The sequence below is a fragment of the Chiloscyllium plagiosum genome, chromosome 9 (assembly GCF_004010195.1).
Source record: "Chiloscyllium plagiosum isolate BGI_BamShark_2017 chromosome 9, ASM401019v2, whole genome shotgun sequence".
Lineage (NCBI taxonomy): Eukaryota > Metazoa > Chordata > Chondrichthyes > Orectolobiformes > Hemiscylliidae > Chiloscyllium > Chiloscyllium plagiosum.
The window spans coordinates 62,894,436-62,917,838 of NC_057718.1; the positions used below are offsets into that span (position 1 = coordinate 62,894,436).

At 38.9% G+C, this 23,403-nt stretch overlaps 1 protein-coding gene across 5 annotated transcripts in view; it reads right to left on the minus strand.

The window, feature by feature from the left end:
* Window positions 1–23,403, minus strand: part of usp34 (ubiquitin specific peptidase 34) — a 371,687-nt gene that overhangs the window by 207,310 nt on the left and 140,974 nt on the right. For all 5 annotated transcript variants that reach the window (XM_043696074.1, XM_043696076.1, XM_043696075.1 and 2 more), the window contains 6 exons: window positions 21,172–21,331; window positions 19,770–19,896; window positions 9,556–9,703; window positions 8,408–8,508; window positions 7,645–7,854; window positions 3,632–3,757 (listed from right to left, as the gene is read on the minus strand). In XM_043696074.1, coding sequence (XP_043552009.1) covers window positions 3,632–3,757; window positions 7,645–7,854; window positions 8,408–8,508; window positions 9,556–9,703; window positions 19,770–19,896; window positions 21,172–21,331 — 872 coding nt within the window. The remainder of the gene's footprint in view (window positions 1–3,631; window positions 3,758–7,644; window positions 7,855–8,407; window positions 8,509–9,555; window positions 9,704–19,769; window positions 19,897–21,171; window positions 21,332–23,403) is intronic.

Consider the following 23,403-nt stretch of genomic DNA (forward strand, 5'->3'; position numbering starts at 1 on the left):
GAGCAGATTGATGCATGGCTGAGGAGCTGGTGTATGGGAGAAGGATTCACATTTTTGGATCATTGGAATCTCTTCTGAGTAGAAGTGACCTGTACAAAGACAGATTGCAACTAAATTGGAAGGGGACTAATACACTGGCAGGGAGATTTGCTAAAGCTGCTCAGGAGGATTTAAACTAGTATGGTGGGGGGTTGGTGGGACCCAGGGAGATAGTGAGGAAGAGATTAATCTGAGACGGGTACAGCTGAGAACAGAAGTGAGTCAAACAGTCAGGGCAGGCAGGGACAAGGTAGGACTAATAAATTAAACTGCATTTATTTCAATGCAAGAGGCCTAACAGGGAAAGCAGGTGAACTCAGGGCATGGTTAGGAACATGGGACTGGGATATCATAGCAATTACAGAAACATGGCTCAGGGAGAGACAGGACTGGCAGCTGAATGTTCCAGGATACAAATGTTACAGGTAGAATAGAAAGGGAGGCATGAGAGGAGGGGGAGTGGCGTTTTTGATAAGGGATAGCATTACAGCTGTACTGAGGGAGGATATTCCCGGAAATACATCCAGGGATGTTATTTGGATGGAAATGAAAAATAAGAAAGGGATGATCACCTTATTGGGATTGTATTATAGAACCCCTAATAGTTGGAGGGAAATTGAGAAACAAATTTGTAAGGAGATTTCAGTTATGTGTAAGAATAATAGGGTAGTTATGGCAGGGGATTTTAACTTTCCGAACACAGATTGGGACTGCCATAGTGTTAAGGGTTTAAATGGAAAGGAATTTGATAAGTCTGTACAGGAAAATTTTCTGTTTCAGTATGTGAATGTACCTACTAGAGAAGGTACAAAACTTGACTACTCTTGGGAAATAAAGCAGGGTAGGTGACTGAGGTGTCAGTGGTGGAGCACTTTGGGGCCAGCGACCATAATTCCATTAGATTTAAAATAGTGATGGAAAAGGATAGACAAGATCTAAAAGTTGAAGTTCTAAACTGGAGAAAGGCCAACTTTGACGGTATTAGGCAAGAACTTTCATAAGCGGATTGGGGGCAGATGTTTGCAGGTAAAGGAACGGCTGGTAAATGGGAAGCCTTCAGAAATGAGATAACGAGAATCCAGAGAAAGTATATTCCTGTCAGGGTGAAAGGAAAAGCTGGTAGGTATAGGGAATGCTGGATGACTAAAGAAATTGAGGGTTTGGTTAAGAAAAAGAAGGAAGCATATGTCAGGTATAGATAGGATAGATCGAGTGAATCCTTCGAGTCTAAAGACAGTAGGAGTATACTAAGAGGGAAATCAGGAGGGCAAATAGGGGACATGAGATAGCTTTGGCAAATAGAATTAAGGAGAATCCAAAGGGTTTTTACAAATATCTTAAGGACAAAAGGGTAACTAGGCAGAGAATACAACCCCTCGAAGATCAGCAAGGCAGCCTTTGTGTGGAGCTGCAGAAAATGGGGGAGATACTAAATGAATATTTTGCATCAGTATTTAGTGTGGAAAAGGATATGGAAGATATAGACTGTAGGGAAATAGATGGTGACATCTTGCAAAATGTCCAGATTTCAGAGGAGGAAGTGCTGGATATCTTGAAATGGTTAAAAGTGGATAAATCCCCAGGACCTGATCAGGGTGTACCCGAGAACTCTGTGGGAAGCTCGGAAAGTGATTGCTGAGACTCTTGCTGAGATATTTATATCATCACTAGTCACAGGTGAGGTGCCAGAAGTCTGGAGGTTGGCTAACTTGGTGCCACTATTTAAGAAGGGTGGTAAGGACAAGCCAAGGAACTATAGATCATTGAGCCTAACGTCGGTGATGGGCAAGTTGTTGGAGGGAATCCCGAGGGACAGGATTTACGCGTATTTGGAAAGGCAAGGACTGATTAGGGATAGTCAGCAAGGCTGTGTGCGTGGGAAATCATGTCTCACAAACTTGATTGAGTTTTTTGAAGTAACAAAAAGGATTGATGAGGGCAGAGCGATAGATGTGATCTATATGGACTTCAGTAAGGCGTTCGACACGGTTCCCCATGGGAGGCTGGTTAGCAAGGTTAGATCTCACGGAATACAGGGAGAACTAGCCATTTGGATACAGAACTGGCTCAAAAGGTAGAAGATAGAGGGTGGTGGTGGAAGGTTGTTTTTCAGACTGGAGGCCTGTGACCAGTGGAGTACCACAAGGATCGGTGCTGGGTCCACTACTTTTCGTCATTTATATAAATGATTTGGATGTGAGCATAAGAGGTATAGTTAGTAAGTTTGCAAATGACACCAAAATTGGACAGCAAAGAAGGTTACCTCAGATTACAACAGGATCCTGATCAGATGGGCCAATGAGCTGAAGTTGCAGATGGAGTTTAATTTAGATAAATGTGGGGTGCTGCATTTTGGGAAAGCAAATCTTCGTAGGACTTATACACTTAATGGTAATGTCCTAAGTGCAGGTTCATAGCTCCTTGAAAGTGGAGTCACAGGTAGATAGAATAGTGAAGGCGGCGTTTGGTATGCTTTCCTTTATCAGTCAGAATATTGAGTACAGAAGTTGGGAGGTCATGTTGCGGCTGTACAGGAAAATTGGTTAGAAAATTGTTGGAATATTGCATGAAATTGTGGTCTCCTTCCTATCGGAAAGATGTTGTAAAACTTGAAAGGGTTCAGAAAAGATTTACAAGGATGTTGCCAGGGTTGGAGGATTTGAGTTACAGGGAGAGGCTGAACAGGCTGTGGCTGTTTTTTCTGGAGCATCAGAGGCTGAAGGGTGACCTTATAGAGGTTTACAAAATTATGAGAGGCATGGATAGGGTAAATAAACAAAGTCATTTCCCTGGGATCGGGGAGTCCAGAACGAGAGGGCATAGGTTTAGGATGAGAGGGGAAAGATATAAAAGAGGCTTAACGGGCAACTTTTTCATGCAGAGGGTGGTACGTGTATGGAATGAGCTGCCAAAGGAAGTGGTGGAGGTTGGTACAACTGCAACATTTAAAATTGGATGGGTATATGAATAGGAAGGGTTTGGAGGGATATGAGCCAGGTACTGGCAGGTGGGACTAGATTGGGTTGGGATATCGGGTCGGCATGGACCGAAGTGTCAGTTTCCGTGCTGTACATCTCCATGTCTCTAGAAATGTAGGATTGGAGTCACTTATAGGCCAGACAAATCTGGATGCTAAGTCTTGTTTTCTAAAAGATTTGTGAATTACTTAGGTTTTCAGGACAAACCAAAAGTTTCTATTTCCAGATTTGCTTTTGTATAACAAAGTCAAATTCTTAAATTGCCATGGTTGAATATAAACCTATGCCCCCTGCGTATTTAGTCTAGGCATCTGGATTATTAAAACATCAATCCTGCTCATGTGAACCACAAACATTGGCATGGAATAGTTGTATTAAATGGCCTGCTTAAGTGTTGTACATTCCTTGCAAAGATATACCACTATGCCCAGTGACTCTAACTGAAAAATGTAACTGCACACATTGCAAAGTGCTTTCGATTAGAGTAATTTTGAGCCACAGCCCTAAAAATAGTAAAACCATTAAAGATCATTTCTATTGCAACTTTGACTTCCCATCATTGTGAACCATTGTATATTTCTTTTTTCATTGAAATTTTATAATCGTTGCCTCACCTGTTCATCTGAGATGCTTTGAAAGGCCTGTAGCATGTTTGGACATGTAGGAAGAAGCATTAGCAATTCCCAAACACGTCTGGACAGATTTTCAGCATGAAGGTGCAATTCTTCGCAATGTGCAGTCTGCATGCAACATCAGGAAATAAAAATATCTTGTTAACTCAAATTATTAATCCCAAAACTGTTCAGTGATGAAATAAATAGAGGGAATCTAAACCCTTAAGTTTATTTTTAAACTAAAAACTTTTGAAACCAAACGTTTCTTCAATTCTATAAATATTTCTGAAATGTATGCATGGTGTGGGAGAATATATGGATCAATCTTTCACTTAAAATGCTGAACCTTTAATAAATCTTTTTTTTTAAAAAAGCTTCATGCATCCTTAGGATCACCATATTCATTCATTATGGTCAGAATTGTGCTAACAAAGCAAAATGCAAATACTTATAGTAGATGCTTAAATAGTTAATATGAAGGCAAAGATCATATGCCTAACTAACCAAACATAACACTTCATATAAAAAGCCCAAAGAACTGCAGATGCTGCAAATCAGAAACAAAAATAAAAGTTGCTAGAAAAGCTCAGCAGGTTTGGCAGCATCCAGAAAGAGAAATCAGAGCTAACATTTTGGGTCTGGTGACCCTTCCTCAGGAAGGGTCTTCTAAGGAAGGGGCACAGGACTGCAAACGTTGACTCTGATTTCATGACACTTTATGCTCAGTTTTCTAACTTTAACACAACAAAATATTCTGCGAAGCTACCTTAAATTACAATTGGCACTCAATAACATAGGTGTAACATAGCCTTTACTTTCTTGTCTTTTAAACTATTTCTACAGTGTAGGAAACTTAAATTGAAATTATTCCTTATACTTTTCCTCGACATACTTAAGTTATGTGATGGGTCGGCACCCTTGATCCAGACTTTATGGCATGAATTAAATACAAAGATCAAAACCTAACTTGTGCTACATGTAAAGACTATACTTTTTTTATTTTTCTGTATTTTTGAATATGAACTGAAACTGGAAAAGTATTGTATTCAAAACCAATCATGTGAAAGGAATTGCTGTGAAAACAGGGTTACTGAAACTAGCTGTATTTGGTGTCTAGCCTGGTGCTTTATTTAAGCAGTGGGGGAGAATTCTTTGCTGAGGAGTTGGCACCATCACAAAATGACAAGGGGAGATTTGGGTGTATATAGTGAAATCCACATGGTAAGAAACAGCTAATTGATTTGTGGACTTGTAACAAACTGGATGGAAAAAACCACCTGCCCACAGAGTATGTGGTTGGCTCCTGGGTAGCTGAATAGCTTATGGACTATATTGATAGAAGCCTTTTGACCACCAGAAGGAGACGTGGTGTGTCTCTGCAATAGAATATATCTGAAATTTGAAGAAAACCAGTGTATTGTCCCTCACTAGATGCTGTAAACTGCTGTTTTAACTAATAAAGCAAAAACTTTATAAATCAATTGTTCTGTGCTTCCTGCAAAAAACAAAAAGTGAGCAGACAACCAAAAACAACAAGCCCAAGCAAGCAAAAGAGAACATCTCAACAAACTCTGTGGGTAGGACAACTGTCTTCTCAGTTTTCCTCCATTCATAACATCAGTGATTTTCTTGTCTGCATCTACCTATGTGTTTAGGAGGAGTTCTATAAGGGAGTTAGCATTTTAACTAGAGTTATAGGTCAACAGTTTACAGATTCTAGCTACAAGTAAGCAACGATTCATTTGGAATAAACAGTAATTTTATTTTTCTAAGTACAAAAACCTGATCCTGGTTTCCTGTTTGCCTAGCCAAAACAAACAGGCAAACAGAGGAACTTTTGTGTATTTTGATAAAATGTTTACGTTTTGTGACAAGACCAGGAACGTTTGATTTCCAGCGCACCACCCAAGTGAGGCATGATACATGAATAAAAGTGTACTCCAAATTAAAAAAACCCTTTAATTATAGCATATAACATGGGATTTCTGCCTCACTCCACTAAATAAATTCCTTTTATATTATTTTTAAATAGCTTCAGAGAATAAAGAGACTCTTCGAACATCTAAAATGTGACAGGACTATTGGTTGAAAGAGTTTTTTTTCAGACTTACACAATTTAATATACATTAAATCATTCGAATTTGAGTTCATTCACAGAACTTAAATCTCTCAACAGAACTAAACTGAATAGCTAATGTGGCAATAAAGGGCTCAAATTTCTGAAATTAAATCAGTCACGGTTAGATACGACAGTGCAAACTATTCATTAGAATACCAAAGTACTTGTCTAGTTGGGATCCAATAACCAACTGACCACTTGACTAATTCTAGAATGGGTCAGCAGATGGAATTGAGTGCAAGTGTGTGGTTAGGGTAGTGTTGTGGGATTGCTGCCTGACAAACCACACCTCCAAGAAGGCTAGTTGGTATATTAATGGAATCTGTCTTTTGACATTAGCCATCTAATGATAGGTTCTGATTACACATGATTTGTTTTTAAAAATGTGCATTATAGAGCAGAAGTTGAAAAAACTTCTTAAATTCTACTATATATAACAGATCTTTCTTCTCTTTTCTATATAACTAATTTTTATTTTTATGGATTTGTTAGGTTTTCATCATTCTTTATTTCAATTTACTTTCAGAGATTCCTCTACTACTACAACACATGCTCTGACGTCAGCAAACTCAGCCAATTATTAACTTTAATTATGTTAGTGGATTTAACCTACTTTCCAAACTGAATTGCGGTCCAAAGTAAAAGGCAAGAGCCTTCACAAAAGTAGCTTATGTATAAGGAGACGCTCTCTCTGGACCAATCCCTAATGCAGTCGAGAATAAGTGCTAGCTGGTCCTATTGCTTCCTCCAGAGTGTTCTCTACCCAAATGGAAGTCCAACTTATGTAAAAGATGGTTGAGAAAAGAATTACAAAATTGGTACTAGGGATGAAGAACTTCAGTTGTTTAATATGCAGTTCTTTTAGATATTTTTTCGTTGACCTGAAACTGATATATAAATGCAAGGTTTACTTTTTCTTCCATATCATCTTCCACAACTTCAACATTAACTTCAGCTATTCCCCTTGGAGAAAAGAAGATTCAGAGGAGATTTGAAAAAAGTATTGAAAACCATGAGGGAACTGGAGAGAATGGATTGGAAAAACTGTTCTCAATGGTGGAAAGAACAAGAACAACAGGGCACAGATTTAAGATAACTGGCAGCAGAAGTCAATGACAAGAAGAAGAAAAGCCTTTTTCATTCAGCAAGTGGTTTGGATCCAAAAAGCACTGCCCGAAAGTATGGTGGAGACAGTCAACTGAGGCTATCGTTAGCTGAAAAAGAAAATTTTGGAAAATGGATGGTAATGGTTCTAAGTGAAACACTCAATCTGAACCCAGTCCAAACACAACTGGTATATAGCTTCCTTTGTTTATGCAACCATTCTACGATTCTAGGGGGGGAAAAAAAATTGGCATTGGACTCAAAATGATGACCCAAGAATTAAGAGACCCAATATAGGGGGTCATTATGGCACAGTGGTTGTGTCCCTATCCCTGAAACAGAAGACCCAGGTTCAAGTGTCATAATATCCCTGAACAGGTCAATAACAAAATATTCAGGACCCCCAATATCTACCTTCAAAAGGTAACTTATATTTAGAAATTCCCTGCATAAATACTTCACATATTGAACATATCTTAAAGAAACAGATCATGAAAGAAGCTTTGACACTACATTATTGAACAGAAATTGTTTAATGCATTACTGATGTTGCAAAATGAAATTGCAGCTCAACTGTCTTGAATTGCGACCTGACACTCCTATTCATCAGTGGACATCCAAACTGACAAAGGAATCTGGGATTCTACTCAAAATCAAATAGAAAAACAACTTTAAATAGATTATTTGAGAAAACGTCTTAGTGAGATCACCTTCCGTTTTTGTACTTTATGATACAAACATGAGGTTTAAATCATGAACCTAAACAATCTATGCACTCAAAAGACTTTACCTCACTATCTTCCATGACTTGATCTACAGAAGGTGGTTTGAATGATGCCAGCATTTCAAGCAAATCAAACAAAGTAGTAAGATGCGGTTCTTGAAGGAGCAAAAGCATTGGAATATTTTCCTTTTGGGGAGGAGGTAGACAAGATGCAGGCAACTGAATACCATCTCCCTTGCGTTCTCTACGTGGGGCTCCCAGTGATACAAATACCATCTGTAAAAATGCACATTTGAGTTATCCATTGTTGAACACATTAGTTGAAAAATATATATCATTGAATCAAAGCACACATTCCCTCCTCCATTACCTCCCGACAGGATTTTGGGGAATCATATTTTCAAGTTTGGTGGAAACGATGGTCTAGTGGAATCTTAACCAACAGACCAAGGTTTGAATCCTGCCACAGCAGATGGTGGAATTTGAATGTAATAAAAATCTGGAATTAAGAGTGTAATGACGACATTGAAACCATTGTCAATTGTTGGAAAAACTCATTAGGTTCACGGTTTCCTTTAGGGAAGGAAATGGCATCCTTACCAGGTCTGGCCTACATGTGACTCCTGACCCACAGCAATGCGGTTGACTCGTAACTGCCCTCTGGGCAATTAGGGATGGGCAATAAATGCTGACCTAGCCAGTGACACCAAATCCCATGAATGAATAAAAAGAAATTGTACATTTATGTCTTACATTTTAATAGTACAATATAGCCATAACCTTACAATTGGGGAAACTCCCCCACCTTGCCCAACTGCATTTTAAGCACCTGCATATCTTTAAATCCAAGTTCATGGAGTGTTTTCTCATCATAATCGGTGGTAAGTTCATGACCTGAGGAAATCATTCGAACAGGTCCCATAAGACCTCCTAAAACAAAAGCACAGAAAATTCAAAGTCTACTATTTTGATATCCTTGCATAGATACAGCTAAATTAAAACTGCTTGAAACAATTTTAAAATTCCATTTCGTGAAGCCATTATTGACATATTATATTCTACTCTTCACATTTATTTTTCTAACCAGAACAAACGTATTCATGTTCACAGAGGTATAGTTGAAAGGTAGAACTCATACAGACAATACTTTTTGTCTGCAAATGAGAAATCTTGATTTACAGGAGATGTTTAAAATGCAGTAATGCTTTCAGTCACTTAGGGAACCCCAAGCATTAACAAAATGCAATTGCAACTCAACTGCATTGAATTGCGACCTAATATTGCTATTCATCAGTGGACATCCAAACTGGCAAAAGATACTTGGGGTTCTACTTAGAAAATCAAATGCAAAAACAGTTTTATATAGGTTATTTGAGAAAATGTCTTAGTTGGATCACCTTCCACTTTTGTGCTTCTATGATCCAAAATGAGGTTTAAATCATGAACCAAAACTGTTTATACATTCAAAGACTTCACCTCACTATCTTCCATTGCTTAATCTACAGGTGGTTTGAATGATGCCACCACTTCTAGCAAGTCGAATATGCTAGTATGTAGTGGTTCTTGAAGGAGCAAATTGTATATCTCCAAACCCAAAATGCAAGCAATGTTAACTGAAACTACACATAAAACATGTATACCATTTGTAAACCCATGCATTCAATGGCAACAAAACAACAGGCAGAAAAACTAACACCTGAAATTACAACTCAGCTGATGAAAATTGACACTTATGCTCAAATCAGGGCACAGTAGCGCCATGGCAGGCAAACTGCCGAAGGTGATCAGGGAAAGCCAAGAGGGCAGAGGGGAGTTGGAGCCCACAGAAAAATATAAGAGATAAAGCTACTGGAACAGAACTGGAGGCCAGAGGAAGTGGTCATATTAGCACTCTAAGCCTGATCAGCATTATGAAACAAAAATTTTTAAAAAATATATTAAAGTAAATAATTATATATAAATTATTTACTGGCTTACCAGGAAAATCTCCTTGTCGACTGCTTTGGCCAAATTCTTGGAGTTGAGCTTGCTGACTCATTTGTTCTTTCTGTAAATTCTCATACCAGTGGGTAACTTCAGCCCGTAAGTCTGCAACTTGGTCACTGGGATACATTTCAATGGTCATCTAACAGAGATGATTTTTTTTTTAAAAAACATGATTTGCAATATTTATTTCTGCAGCAACCAGCACTGCATATTTTTCCATAAATTAAACATTTTACATATTAAATAACATTAGGATACTGTAAATGGGGGGAGGAAGAAATCAATTTCAGTTGCACAGCCTTTTTAATTCAGACCACTTCAACATAATATATGTTCAAAGAAGAATTAAAATATAATTGAAGTCAGGGATCATGGCCAAAAGGTGTTCTGTTAAAACTAGATTTAAACAATACTTGTACAGTCATCAATAAGAAACCAATAAAGTGAAATTAAAGTGATACTTAAATTAGAAGTCGTTAACACGACTATGACTTAGACGATGGCCCTTTTATGCTGTTGATATTCCAAACAATAATAAACACTGAATTCAGTGTTGCAATTTTCTGACATTGCGTGAAAATTCAACACAAAAATTGCAAATATATGCTACACAGGATAGGTTGATAATATGAATAGGAAGGGTTTGGAGGGATATGGGCCGGGTGCTGGCAGGTGGGACTAGATTGGGTTGGGATATCTGGTCGGCATGGACGGGTTGGACCGAAGGGTCTGTTTCCATGCTGTACATCTCTATGACTCTACGACTGCTGATGACTCAATTATTACTATCCCTGTCAAATGCTGTCATTGTCTATTAAGATAGCAATGTTGAATTATTCGCTGCTCAATCAAGAAAATTAAACTATCCGGAGTAAAAACTTAGTATCATTACTGACAATGCACCATGTCAGAACCAATATCTTCCCTGTTCCGTCAAATGTACACTAACCTGGACTAAAGTTAACACATTTCAATTATGAAATCATGATGTATTCAATACAATGGTTTTGAAGGATGACCAAACATCATTCAAAAAGGTATTACCATGCAGATTACTAGAAAAAAATTGAAACACTGTTACAAATAATTCTCTGTTTTGGTCAACAAATGGAAATATGTTAATTTCACAAATCCAAACAAACTAGATTGTGTAAATAAATGTCCAGAGAAATAAAAAAAGGAAAGTTTTAAGCATGGAGACCAAACAATCCAAACACTGAGTGCACAATGCAGCACTGAATTCAATGTGAGGGCTTTAATGAAATGAACGCATGATGTCTAATGATCACATGACCAGAGTAGACAGGAAGGGACATTGATACATGATTGCATTTCAATCCAAACATCACCCTTTTTAAATACATGCATTACCATAACATTTTGAATTACCCAAGTTAACATATATATGCATGACTGTTCTCATAACTGAACAGATCATTATTCCCATCAGACAATGCATCTGCATTGCTTACAGTCTTTATATCATGCTGATCTTTTAATGACACATATGCATGCTATCACTGACTGTTCCGGAGTGTTCTTCCCCCAGGGAATGACATTTCTGCATAATTTGGATAATTTATAGTTGTGGTGGTACATGTTGTCATAGAGTCATATAAGGAGGAGAACGTGAGGGCTGCAGATGCTGGAGATCAGAGCTGAAAATGTGTTGGTGGAAAAGCGCAGCAGGTCAGGCAGCATCCAAGGAACAGGAGAATCGACGTTTCGGGCATAAGCCCTTTCCTGAAGAAGGGTTTATGCCCGAAACGTCGATTCTCCTGTTCCTTGGATGCTGCCTGACCTGCTGCGCTTTTCCAGGATAGAGTCATATAATCCTACAGCATGGAGACAGGCTTTTAGGCCCAAACTGGTCCATGCCGACCAACATGTCTATCCACCCTAACCCCATTTCCCCTGTACATTCAATCCTTTTTTATCCAAATATTAGTCACAGGCCTCCAATCTGACAAGCATCCTTCTACTTTACCCTACGTTTCTTACCATCAAGCCAATTTTGTATCTAATTTGCCAGCTCGCCCTGAATTCCATGAGATCTAACCTTACCGAGCAGCCTACCATGTGGAACCTTATCAAAGACCTCACTGAAATCCATATAGATTGCGTTTAACCATCTGCCCTCATCAACCTTCCTGGTCATTTCAAAGAACAAACAAATTTGTGAGGCACAAAGCCATGCTGACTACTCCTAATCAAACCCTGTCATTCTAAATGCATGTATATTTTATCCCTCAGCATCTTCTCAAGTAACTTACCCACCACAGAGGTTAGGCTTACCAGTCTATTGTTCCCAGGCTTTTCTTTGCAGCCCTTCTTGAATAATGGCACAAGATTCACTACTCTCCAGTCTTCCGGGACCAACCTGTAGCTAACGATGATGCAAAAATATCAGCCAGGGCCCCCACTATTTCTTCTCTACCCTCTTGCAATGTTCTTAGATATATCTGGTCAGGACCAGGAGATCTACCCACTTTCATACAATTCTAATAAATTCAAAACCTCCTCTACTGTGATATGGACTGTCCCTAAGATATCACCACTAACTTCCCCAAGTCTTTACATCTTTCTCCATGGTAAACATAGAGGAGAAATATTTACTGAGAACCTCGCCCATCTCCTGCGATTCTACACATACATGTACACTTTGGTCCATCATGGACACTACTCTCTCTCGCTCGTTATTCTTCATCCTTTAGTATACTTAAAGAACCTCTTTGGATTCACCATAATCTTCTCAGCCAAGGCTGTCTTGTGCCTCCTTTTCGCCCTCCTGATTTCCATCTTCAGTAAACTCCTGTATTCCCTGGAGGTCTCCAGGGACTCCATTGATCCCAGTTACCTGTACCAGAGCTGCACCTCCTCCTTTTTTCTGATCAAAGCCTCAATATCTCTTGTCATCCAGGGTTCCCTATTCCTATCAACTTTGCCCTTCACCCTCACAGGAACATACAAACCTTGAACTCTTGCTATCTCACTTTTAAAGACCTTCCACTTGCCAGAGGTCCCTTTGCCTGCAAACAAACTACTCCAATCAACCCGTGCAAGCTCCTGTCTAATCCCATCAAAATTCGCCTTGGCCCAAATTAGAACTTGAACTTGTGGGCCGGTTTGTCCCTCTCCATAACTACTTTAAAATGAATAGAACTATGGTCACTGGTCCCAAAGTGCTTCCCCACTGTCACCTCCATCACTTGTCCCTTACCGAGTAGGAACCTCTATATACTGCTTTAGGAAACTTTTCTCAATGCACTTAAATTCCACCCCATCTAAGCCCTTAACACTCTGACAGTCCCAGCCTATGTTAGTAAAATTAAAATCCCCTACTATGACAACCCTACTGCTCCTGCAAGTCTCCCCAATTTCGCTGCATATTTGTTCTTCTAATCCCTGTTGACTACTTGGAGGCCTATAGTACAACCCCAATAACGTCGCCACCCCCTTCTTATTTCTTAGCTCCACCCACAAAGCCTCACCCTCAGTTATTTCATCTCTGACTACTGCTATGATAAATCAAAAATGCAACTCCCTCTCCTCTCCTTTCACCACCTCTGTCCCACCTAAAGCACCTGTACCCTGGCACATGAAGCTGCCAGTCCTGTCCCTCCCTAAGCCATATGTCCATAATATCCCAGTCCCACACACCTATCTGTGCCCTGAATTCATTGGCCTTACCTATCAGCCCTCTTGCACTGAAATAAATGCAATTTAGTCCAACAGGCATTCCTTGCTCCCTGTTGTATTTCAGCCTGACCTGGATCTTCAACTTACTGTTTCGGATCACTGTATCTCCTTTGAGCCTGACATTTGCTTCCCTGCTGTTGAGGATCCCACCCCTATCAATCTAGTTTAAACCTTCCCTTGCAGCACTAGCAAATCTAGCCACCAAGATATTAGTCCCCTTCCAGTTCACATGCAACTTTTTCCTCTTGAACAGGTCATCTCTGCCCCAGGAAAGATCCCAATGATCTAAAAATCTGAATCCCTGCCCCCTGCACCAATTTTTTTAGACACACATTCATCTGCCATATCCTCCTGTTCTTACCCTCACTAGCACAGTGCATTGGAAGTAATCTGGAGTTTATCAACAAGATCCTGTTTTTTTTTTTTTAAAACTTTTTTCCTAGCTCTCTTATAATCACTCTGCAGGACCTCATTGCTATTCCTACCTTTGTCATTTGTGCCAATGTGCACAATGAATTCTGGCTACTCACTCTCTCCCTTGAACATTCTACAGCGGCTCGGAGACATCCTGGACTCTGGCACCTGGGAGGCAACACACCATCCTGGATTCCCGTTTCTGGTCACAGAGTTTCTGTCCCCCTACCTAGCAAGTCTTCTATCACTAAGGTCCTGTCTACCTTTATCCTTTTCCATCATGCCCCAGAGCCAGTCATGGTGCCACCAACCTGGCTGCTGCTACTTTCCCCTGAATGGTATCCAAAACGGTATGCTTGTTTTCAAAAGGAGTGGCCACAGGGGATTCCAGCACTCTCCTTCCACACCCTTTGCCTTTCCTGGTGGTCACCCAGCTACTCTTTCCTTCCACCCTACGCGTGACCACCTCATTAAAACTCTTAAGCACTCAGCATCTCACATAATCCAGAGTCCGTCCAGCTCCCTAACAGTGTCTCCCAGAAGCTGCAACTGGGTGCATTTCCCACAGGTATAAGTCACTGGGCACAATGGAAGTCTCCTTGAGTTTCTATGTCCTGTAGGAGGAACATGCGACTGCCTGAACTGCCATAAAACTAAAAAGTTAAAAGGACTTTACCTAAGCTTACCTGTACTGTTACTCTCTGAAGCCTCTCGAGCCAAAGCCTTATTTCCTTCTGTTACCAATAAGTATTGCAATAACATGTCTCTCTATTCCTCCACCTTTTTTTGGTTAGAGAAGGGAAGGAGGGAAACATTACAGTCATGTGATGTTTGGGCCTTAAGCATCCCTTGACACTATGACTTGCACTTCAGTGCAAGTAACTGCTTGTCCGCGGAGGGTGTCTTGTCGTTCATTTCTGAAATTGGATTGCTGTGGACCTCTGGGCCTGATATTTGATGTGAGATATATGAAGTTGGCACATCAAACCCCTTCCTGCCTGCAGTCAAGGTAAAGTTTCTCTAGTTGGGCAAGTTTGGTTGCAAAGGTTTATCTGGTTGTCCACCTCCCATCGCACACAATCAAGGTGACAACTACTCTACACAGATCTAAAGTTGCCATTTGGGCTGACTTTGGTTGAGCGCACTTACTCTGACTTACCGCCAATGTTCAATGCTGACAACAGCTTCAGAGTTCTGTCAAAATGAAATCTGTCTTTACACGGATTTAGTCATTCACACCTTTTACTACTTCTGGCTGCATCTACTTCTTTCTTATTCAGAATGGCATTTATGTATGGAGTCACACCTTTTTACTGAACTACTTTCCACGCCTTCAGCAGCTGTATTTCTCCATTTGAGGATTGTCATGCATATATTTGTGTGGGATTTGCTCAATTTCTTTATGATTCCCTTGGCGATTTTCACCACCACCTCAGCCTTTCTATTTGACTGGCACATGTGGTATTGAACATGTCAATCGCTGAAAACTACTGTCACTCATGATAATGTTGGGAATATCATCTGCTAAAGTGTGCATTTACAAAGTTGATATTCCTAGTGGTCAACTGGTCCACCATGAAGTAGACAGAAAAGCAATTTACTGTGACAGATTACAAGTTCCTGAGAGTGTATAGATGTCAACCCCCATGCATGGTCTGTTTGGAATGTCATGTATTCAGCTTACTTACTTTGGTACTCAGTGGAAGAACTACACTGCCTGATTTTGTTGTTCACATTTGACCAGAACATCATATCTCACCTTCATCAGACTCTATATGTTGGTGGAGAAAGTGAGGTCTGCAGATGCTGGAGATCAGAGCTGAAAATGTGTTGCTGGAAAAGCGCAGCAGGTCAGGCAGCATCCAGGGAACAGGAGAATCGACGTTTCGGGCGTAAGCTCTTCTTCAGGAATGAGGCCTCATTCCTGAAGAAGGGCTTATGCCCGAAACGTCGATTCTCCTGTTCCCTGGATGCTGCCTGACCTGCTGCGCTTTTCCAGCAACACATTTCCAGCTCTATATGTTGGTGACATGATTGAGTTTTAACATTTTTCCTCTTAACTCCTTGTACAATATACCAATTTGGGCTGTCAATTCAACTTAGTATGTCAATATACTATTGTAAGTCATAGGTGTGTCCTGATGCTTTTGGGCTATTTTCTTATCACAATTTCCAACTGTTCTAAGTAGTTTGGAATTTGTTAGGTAGTTCAGATGATTGAACAAGATGTTTACTTGTTACATTCAATTGTCTGCTGTGTTGATAATTCCAGATCACGATGAACAACTGCTTCACACTGAATCTAGAAGATTTCACATTCCTTTGTAATATTATTGGAGTGCTGCGCTGGACAGCAAGCCTGAAATATACATCCGCTTTCCTTGCTTGGCTGTCACATCCACGTGGTATCTTTATAATGGATGTAAAATCCGTTGAAGTGGGTACTAATGTATTAAGGGAAATGTTTTGAAGTAACTAGAGGTCAGACTTGACTGTCGCTTTGTATCTTCCATGTAGAGTAGAGACCATCATTATTTTTATTTTGTTTTTATCATTTTTGGTTTGGAACAGAGAGGTGAAGTTAAGAATTGAACTTTTAAAACAGCTAGTGTTTGAGGAGAACAAGGACAGATGGGAAATGGCTTGGAAAATAATGCAACGTAATTATTGATCGAAGGACACCATAGATCAATCAGCATCAAGTTGTTGCTAAACTCGGGGTTGGCAGCTGATTGGACGTTGAATTTGTCAATCAAGTGAGAACTGGAGCTAACCAGCCAACTAGAGAATATTGATTAAAAAACAAGAAAAGAACAGGTCCTCACTGAGGCAAGAGGTAAGAGGCAGTGTGTTTTTGAGGCTTCCTGAGATTGTGCTGCTTTGTTTTGCTCACTCTCTAATTTCTCTCCTGTTACTAAATTATTGAATATTCAGAGTAAAGAATCTGTAAGAAATAAATATTTCTAGAAATCTTCTGAAACTGTATGCATTAATCAGTGACTTTGGAATTCAAGACACACAGTTCTACTTGCCTGTTAACAACCCATTGTCCAAGAATATCACTAAGACCTGGTCAACATTTGAAACTGTTTAATGAACTGGCTAATTATAACTCTTATTTTTAATTTATTCCTTAGCCGTGCGAGAATGGGAGTTATGATCAAAAGGAGATGGGACTTTAGATCATAGATATTAATTAAATTACCTCATTATTTATCTGTACTTTGAAAGTGAATTATTAATAACAAATTGTTAATTATTGTTTAAGTTTGAATTTGGTGTCCAAGATCTGTTATTCATAAAATATAGTTAAGAACAACTGGGCAATTTAGGGGATCATTGAATGTTTTCATTTCAGTGTGTTGTGAATTCAGCGATAGAGAAACTGATTTGGTTTGGCTTACTATCCATGTTTAATTAGTAGCTGTTGATAAACATGCCCATAGGCAAAGCCAATGGTCTGATATTCCTTCTCAACCTGAGCATGAAATCACTCCACTTGTGTCAACACCTGACTACAAAAATAACTGGTTGTCCTTGCTGCATTTGAGCTGCTCCAAAGTTCAGTTTTGCTGGCAGCACATTGCTGGGTGACTATATCACAGTATTTCAGTACTGGTATTGTCGTCACTAGTTGCTCGATTTTAGTAAATGCTATTTATTGTTCTGTGCCCCAATACAATGGCATATTCCTGGCAGTAAGCTGCATAAAATTGGACAAGAATTTTATTAAACAGTTGATAAAACCAACAAGATTATTGTACTGTTGTTATATCTGTTGGTCACTGTATTGCTGCTACAGCTCTCACCTTTTTAGAATCCAGACAAAGACTATTTACTGTCAATGCAAAGACTATGCAGAGGGGCAATTTTAGCTTTTTTTCTTGTTCAGCTTCATCTGGCAAGTTTCATTGAGCAGTTGCGCTAGATTCTGCGGTGACTACCTCTATGTATCTCCATATCCATAAACTAGCAGACCACCCACTTTAGCTTCCAAGCGAGGAAAATCTCTTAACCACCTCATGTTATCGGTGTTGACATTTTTCTGAGAAAGAAAAATGTCAAACAACCTGTGGAACCAATTTTATCTCATGAAGGGTGTCCAGAACGTGGTTAAAAGACTTCTGCTTTCATCCAGCTTCGTTTCACAGAATCTCTCTTGTAGTACACTGAGGTAACCTTCTTCACCTGTCCACTACACCTCCAATTTTGGTGTCAGCTGCAAATATACTAACCATACCTCCTCTGTTCGCAGCCAAATCATTTACATAAATGATGAAAAGCAATGGGGCCTGCACCGATCCATGTGCCACGGTTGGTCACAGGCCTCCAGTCTGAAAAGCAACCCTCTACCATTACCCTCTGTCTTCTACCTTCAAGCCAATTCTGTATTCAAGTGGCTAGTTCATTCAGTATTCCATGTGATCTAACCTTGCTAACTAGTCTACCATGAGGAAAGTTGTTGAACGCCTTATTGAAGTGCATACAGATCATGTCCACCGCTCTGCCCTCATCAATTCTTTGTTACTTTCTCAAAAAACTCATTAAGTTAGTGAGACACGATATCCTACTCATGAAATTTTATAAAGGATTAAATATAACCAAAGACTGAATTAATATGAAAAAATAAAGAACAAGACATTGTAATGTAGGAATCTCAAAACATAAGACCAAGAAAAATGAATATTTCCATGCAATTCATCTACATATCAAAATGCATTCAAAAACTAAGGCTGTATTATGTAATAAGAGGAAATCATAAATGCTTCTTTCTCATTCGGTCCATGATAATCAATCTAGTCATATTAATTTAAAAAGTGATGATGCAAAACACTAATTTAATTTTAAGTTGGATCTTAAGTGCTTGCTTTAAGTTGTCCAGATTAAGACCATAAAATACCAAAGTTTGTAATTTCTCTCAAACATGTTTCAAATAACAAGTGTAAAATGTCACTCACAATATTAGTTTATAGGTACCCTCACAGTAATGGGGAGAAAGTGAGGACTGCAGATGCTGAAGATCAGAGTCCAGAGTGTGGTGCTGGAAAAGAACAGCAGGTCAGGCAGCATCCAAGGAGCATGCAAAAATCGACATTTTGGGTATAAGCCCTTCATCAGGAATGAGCCTCAGGATGCTGCTTGACCTGCTGTGCTTTTCCACCACCACGCTCTCGATCCACACAGTAATTTCATTGTACCTTGTGGTATACAGAAACAGTAATGCTGACTTATGAGAAATGTACAGTGATAATCGTAGGATAATTTTAATCTACACACAGAGTAGATGAGTCAGGTGAACAAATGTAGCTTGGAAGATGAGTTCAGAATGTTTTCAGGACAGTTTTCTAGATCATACATTCTAGGGATCAGACAGTAGGATGCTCTGGACGTGGAAACGTATAATAAGAACAGATGACCTCATAACAGCAGTACCCCTGGGTAGCAGTGATCGTAACATTGTCAGCTTGAATGAGAAAGGATCAAGTGGCAAAGAAGGCAGATGACAGGTTTGCCTTCACGGGTTGGGGCACCAAGTATCAAAGTTAATAAGTCATTTTGCAACTGAATAAAACTTCAGTTAGGTCACATTCGGAGTACTGTGTGCATTTTTGGCCATTGAATTGCTTCAAAGCCAAGCAGATCAAATTCTTGACAAAGGAGTCAAACATGATGGACTAGAAAGTAAGGTTGAGAAAACAAACAGATCAGCTATACATGTTGTTTAATAGCAGAACTGGCCCAAGGTACTGATTGGCCTAATGCTGATTCTGATATATACATACGTAGTAAGGTTTGAGATTTTGCTATATACAAATAAGTCCAAAATTATAATTTATTTGGCCAAATTTCATCAATGGGCAAGATTCAGTTTGCACTTGCATTTCCAGCATAATCTGATCTTAGCTCCCATTTTCCATCGTGTGAAATAACTTATTTTACAATTAAGAATAAATTCTGTAATTCACATTGTCATTTTTACTACAGGACATAAATTCACTTGGAATCCAAATTTACTGTAATATTATAAAAATTGAGATGAAGAGAGAAACAATGCAGCCAAGAATAATTCCATTGTATAAAATTATAATTACCTTATCAGGCAACCCAGCTGGTTGACAAACAATTCGTAACGGTAAAGACTGTTTATCACTAAGGGCTTTTAGGTGGCTGCTGATACCTGTACCCTCAATCTGCCATTGCCGCAAATGGTATGCAAATCTATGGATAAAATGCAAGCCAAAACTGCTATCAACAAGTGTCACATATTTTTCCTTTAACAAAGAGAAAATGTTTAAAATATTGGATTAGGATTTTCCTTTAGTGTTTGCTCATAACATAAAAAACAAACATGAAGTGCTACTTTTAATTGCGAAGTTGAAATGGATCAGTCTGCATTTCAATTAAGGAATATTTTAAAATGACTGCGAACCAATTAATTAAATAAAGCATTCAATTCCAATGAGGTTGGTCATTCCAAAATTTCAGTAAATTACAGCTTTCTAAAATGGACATTTTCAAGCTATGTGACCAATCTAAACATGCAATTATAGCCTGCAGTTACAGCACATATACACCACAGGAGAACGTTAAATCAGAGGCAATTAGTACGGCATGCTGGGCTGTTATATTTAGGGATATGCTTTAAGCTACGCTGGTTAAAAGAAAACAGCCAAGATTTTCAGTATGATTTATGTCCAGTTGCAGTCCAGTGAATTGTGCAGGGTAACCGAAGGCAAGAGTTGTTCAACTATGAAAACCTCACTCTCGCAAAAAAAAGGTCATACAACTTATGAAACACATTAAGGGACTAAATAATTCTGTGTCCCACCATGCTGTGATGCAATGTATAAAATATCATATTCCAAGCATACAATACCATGCATGACGCAAAAGCAAAATAATTTTACAAATTAAGATTTGCATGTGTTAAATGGCTATTTTTCCTCCATTTGGAAACATCTAGACTAACCAAAATTATTTAGGTGGTGATAATGCAGAATAAAGAAAAGCAAACCAGTATCATATTGCAAAAACTAATCTGAATCTTAGATTAGATTAGATTCCCTACAGTGTGGAAACAGGCTCTTCGGCCCAACAAGTCCACACCGACCCTCCGAAGAGTAACCCACCCAGACCCCTTTCCCTCTGATTAATGCACCTAACACTATGGGCAATTTAGCATGGCCAATTCACCTGACCTGCACATCTTTGGACTGTGGGAGGAAACCAGAGCACCCGGAAGAAACAGACACAGGGAGAATGTGCAAACTCCACAGAGTCACCCGAGGCTGGAATTGAACCTGGGACCCTGGTGCTGTGAGGCAGCAGTGCTAACTACTGAGCCACCATGCCGCCCCAAATAGATATGGTAGAAAGTGCAAGTGCTAGGCTTGTTTGGTTAAATCGCAACCATAGGACATTTATAAATACTTATACTTAAATTAATGAGGTTAAGAGATATGCATGGCCTTTAAGTAACAAATTTTGTTTTACCTTCTTCTAAATGCTTCCAAGTGAGTTTTCAGCATCAAGAGTCCCCTTTCAATTATAGTAAGGCTGGATTGAGGTTCTTTGTCAAGATTTTCTGATGCCATCATCAGGCTCTCCATACATTTACTGATAAATTCTTGCTCCTTCTCCAAGCCAGTTTTACCTGTAACATTAGTGTTTTAAAATAAAAGAGAGGATGAATACATAATTCAGTTACCATTGTAAATCCATACATTCAAATCATTTTTATCCAATTTTTTTTAGATGATAGCAACACTTCTGGCACCCTCGGAAAACAAGTAGTAAAGTTAATTTGGACTTTGAAGTTTCTCCGGTCTGAAGACTGAGGACCTGGTGGATGCAAAACTGAAGTGCTAAAACACCAGAAGAGGAAATTTAAGTTTAGTGTAACAAGCTTGCATAAGCAGTTTCCATTACTAAAGTGAGTACTGGTGTCTATTCCTGAAAACTTTACTTCCGACTGGTATTTATTTGTCATACATCCTGCAGAAATTGCAATCAAGAAATTTCTGATAAATTACCTGTGTGAATCCTGTAATGTTTCACAGAATAAGTGGAAGAATATGATCCCTTTCTTATCTGACTGCATCTCGGTGAAATCTTAAAGCATTCAAAACTCAACCACTTGGAGAGTTAAAAATCTGACTAAGGTTTTCATTCTTGGCATTTTTCAGAATGTCCCTTAAATCTTTTTCTACACTCATATTACTACTTTCTCTCTCTCTTTCTTTTTATCCTTTCATTTAATTGGTGACAGATGATCTGGTATAGCGTGATAAGGAAAGAAAGTAGCAATACCTGGGCAGTTTTTATGTTAGAGTTTCCAGGAAATGTGGCTGTTAGATATATATTTATCACCCACCCATTCACTCTTATTCTCAAATGTACTCAATTTTCCAATAGCACATACACTTCCACAGCTGTCCTTAACTTTTCTCCTCTGAAGTTTTTCCTCTGTCACATGTCTCTCCTTAGCTCTGAATTCAAACTCCCAATATTTGCTCTCTTTGGGCAAATGGGAAGGACCTTGAACATTCTTCCCTCACCTACCCCCACTAACAAGCCCTAAAATCAAACTTATTTTATCAATTGCCCTCATAAGATATTCACTTCTAAAATATGATTTTTTTTCCCAAAAAAATGAAAAAACTAAAGTGAAACAAGGACACCAGTTGCTTTGTTTGTCTTTCCCGTCTTCGATGCCCCGGTGTGACAAATCACAAATCAATACTGCTGAAAAAATATGCTGGCAGAGTTTTAATTTTGCTTTGTCAAGACAAATAAAAGAATAACAGATTTCAAAAAGGCACAACCCTGCATGAGGAAAGGAGTACCAATTAGTTGACAAGAGCACTTGATTGATCAAGCACTGCCATAGATGATGAACAAGGTAACAGTCCTCAAGTTGTTAATTAAATTCAAAAAGACGTGCTAATTTTGATTCGTCAAAGTGGGAACACACCAGGAAACACTTGTCACCCAAGCTTCTGTTTAACTGAAAAATGTGCATTACATGGACAAGTGCTTTCTACTTGAAGAGATCAAGGACCTGTGTGAGATCTGATGGAATCTATTACTTTAACAGCCATTAGTACTGCGTAAACCAGTAATCTATGAAAATTGTAACATTTAAGGAACTGAAGCTCTGACTGTTCCAAAATTAGTTACATTCAATGCTGCCTAGCAAGAAGCACAGAGCTTGTTGCAAAATCTTTAATAGATCACTCAGAATAGTTCATGGGTTATAATCACTGAGAAATAATGTGTGTGCCATATGCTTCAAATCTTCTGCAGGTTTGCAATGAGTACTTGTTCAAACAATTGTTTTCATAAGCCTGTAATGGTCATCAGGTTACTTATTTTTCAGAACTGAAGTCACACGTTCAAATATTTTTGTAAAGCAATTTCTCATTAAAGTCCGAATTTTTAAAATTACTTTTTTAAAGTGAGCTTTTTTAAAAAATCACGGAATACTTTCTTCAAAGCTACAGACTCATGTGCTTTTGTTTTCTTAGAAAGAAACTGGAATCTCTCACTTTGTCACTTTTGGGGAAAGAAATGTACTGGCACTCAAGGCCGCAACATATTTGGCAGTCTTGATCAGGATAATAACAATGAACACACAGACCTTCAAATAAGCACAAGTGAACCACATTATAAGCCCAATTAACAAACCTGAACTGGTTGGTAGTACAAATCTTAGTACATGTAGGT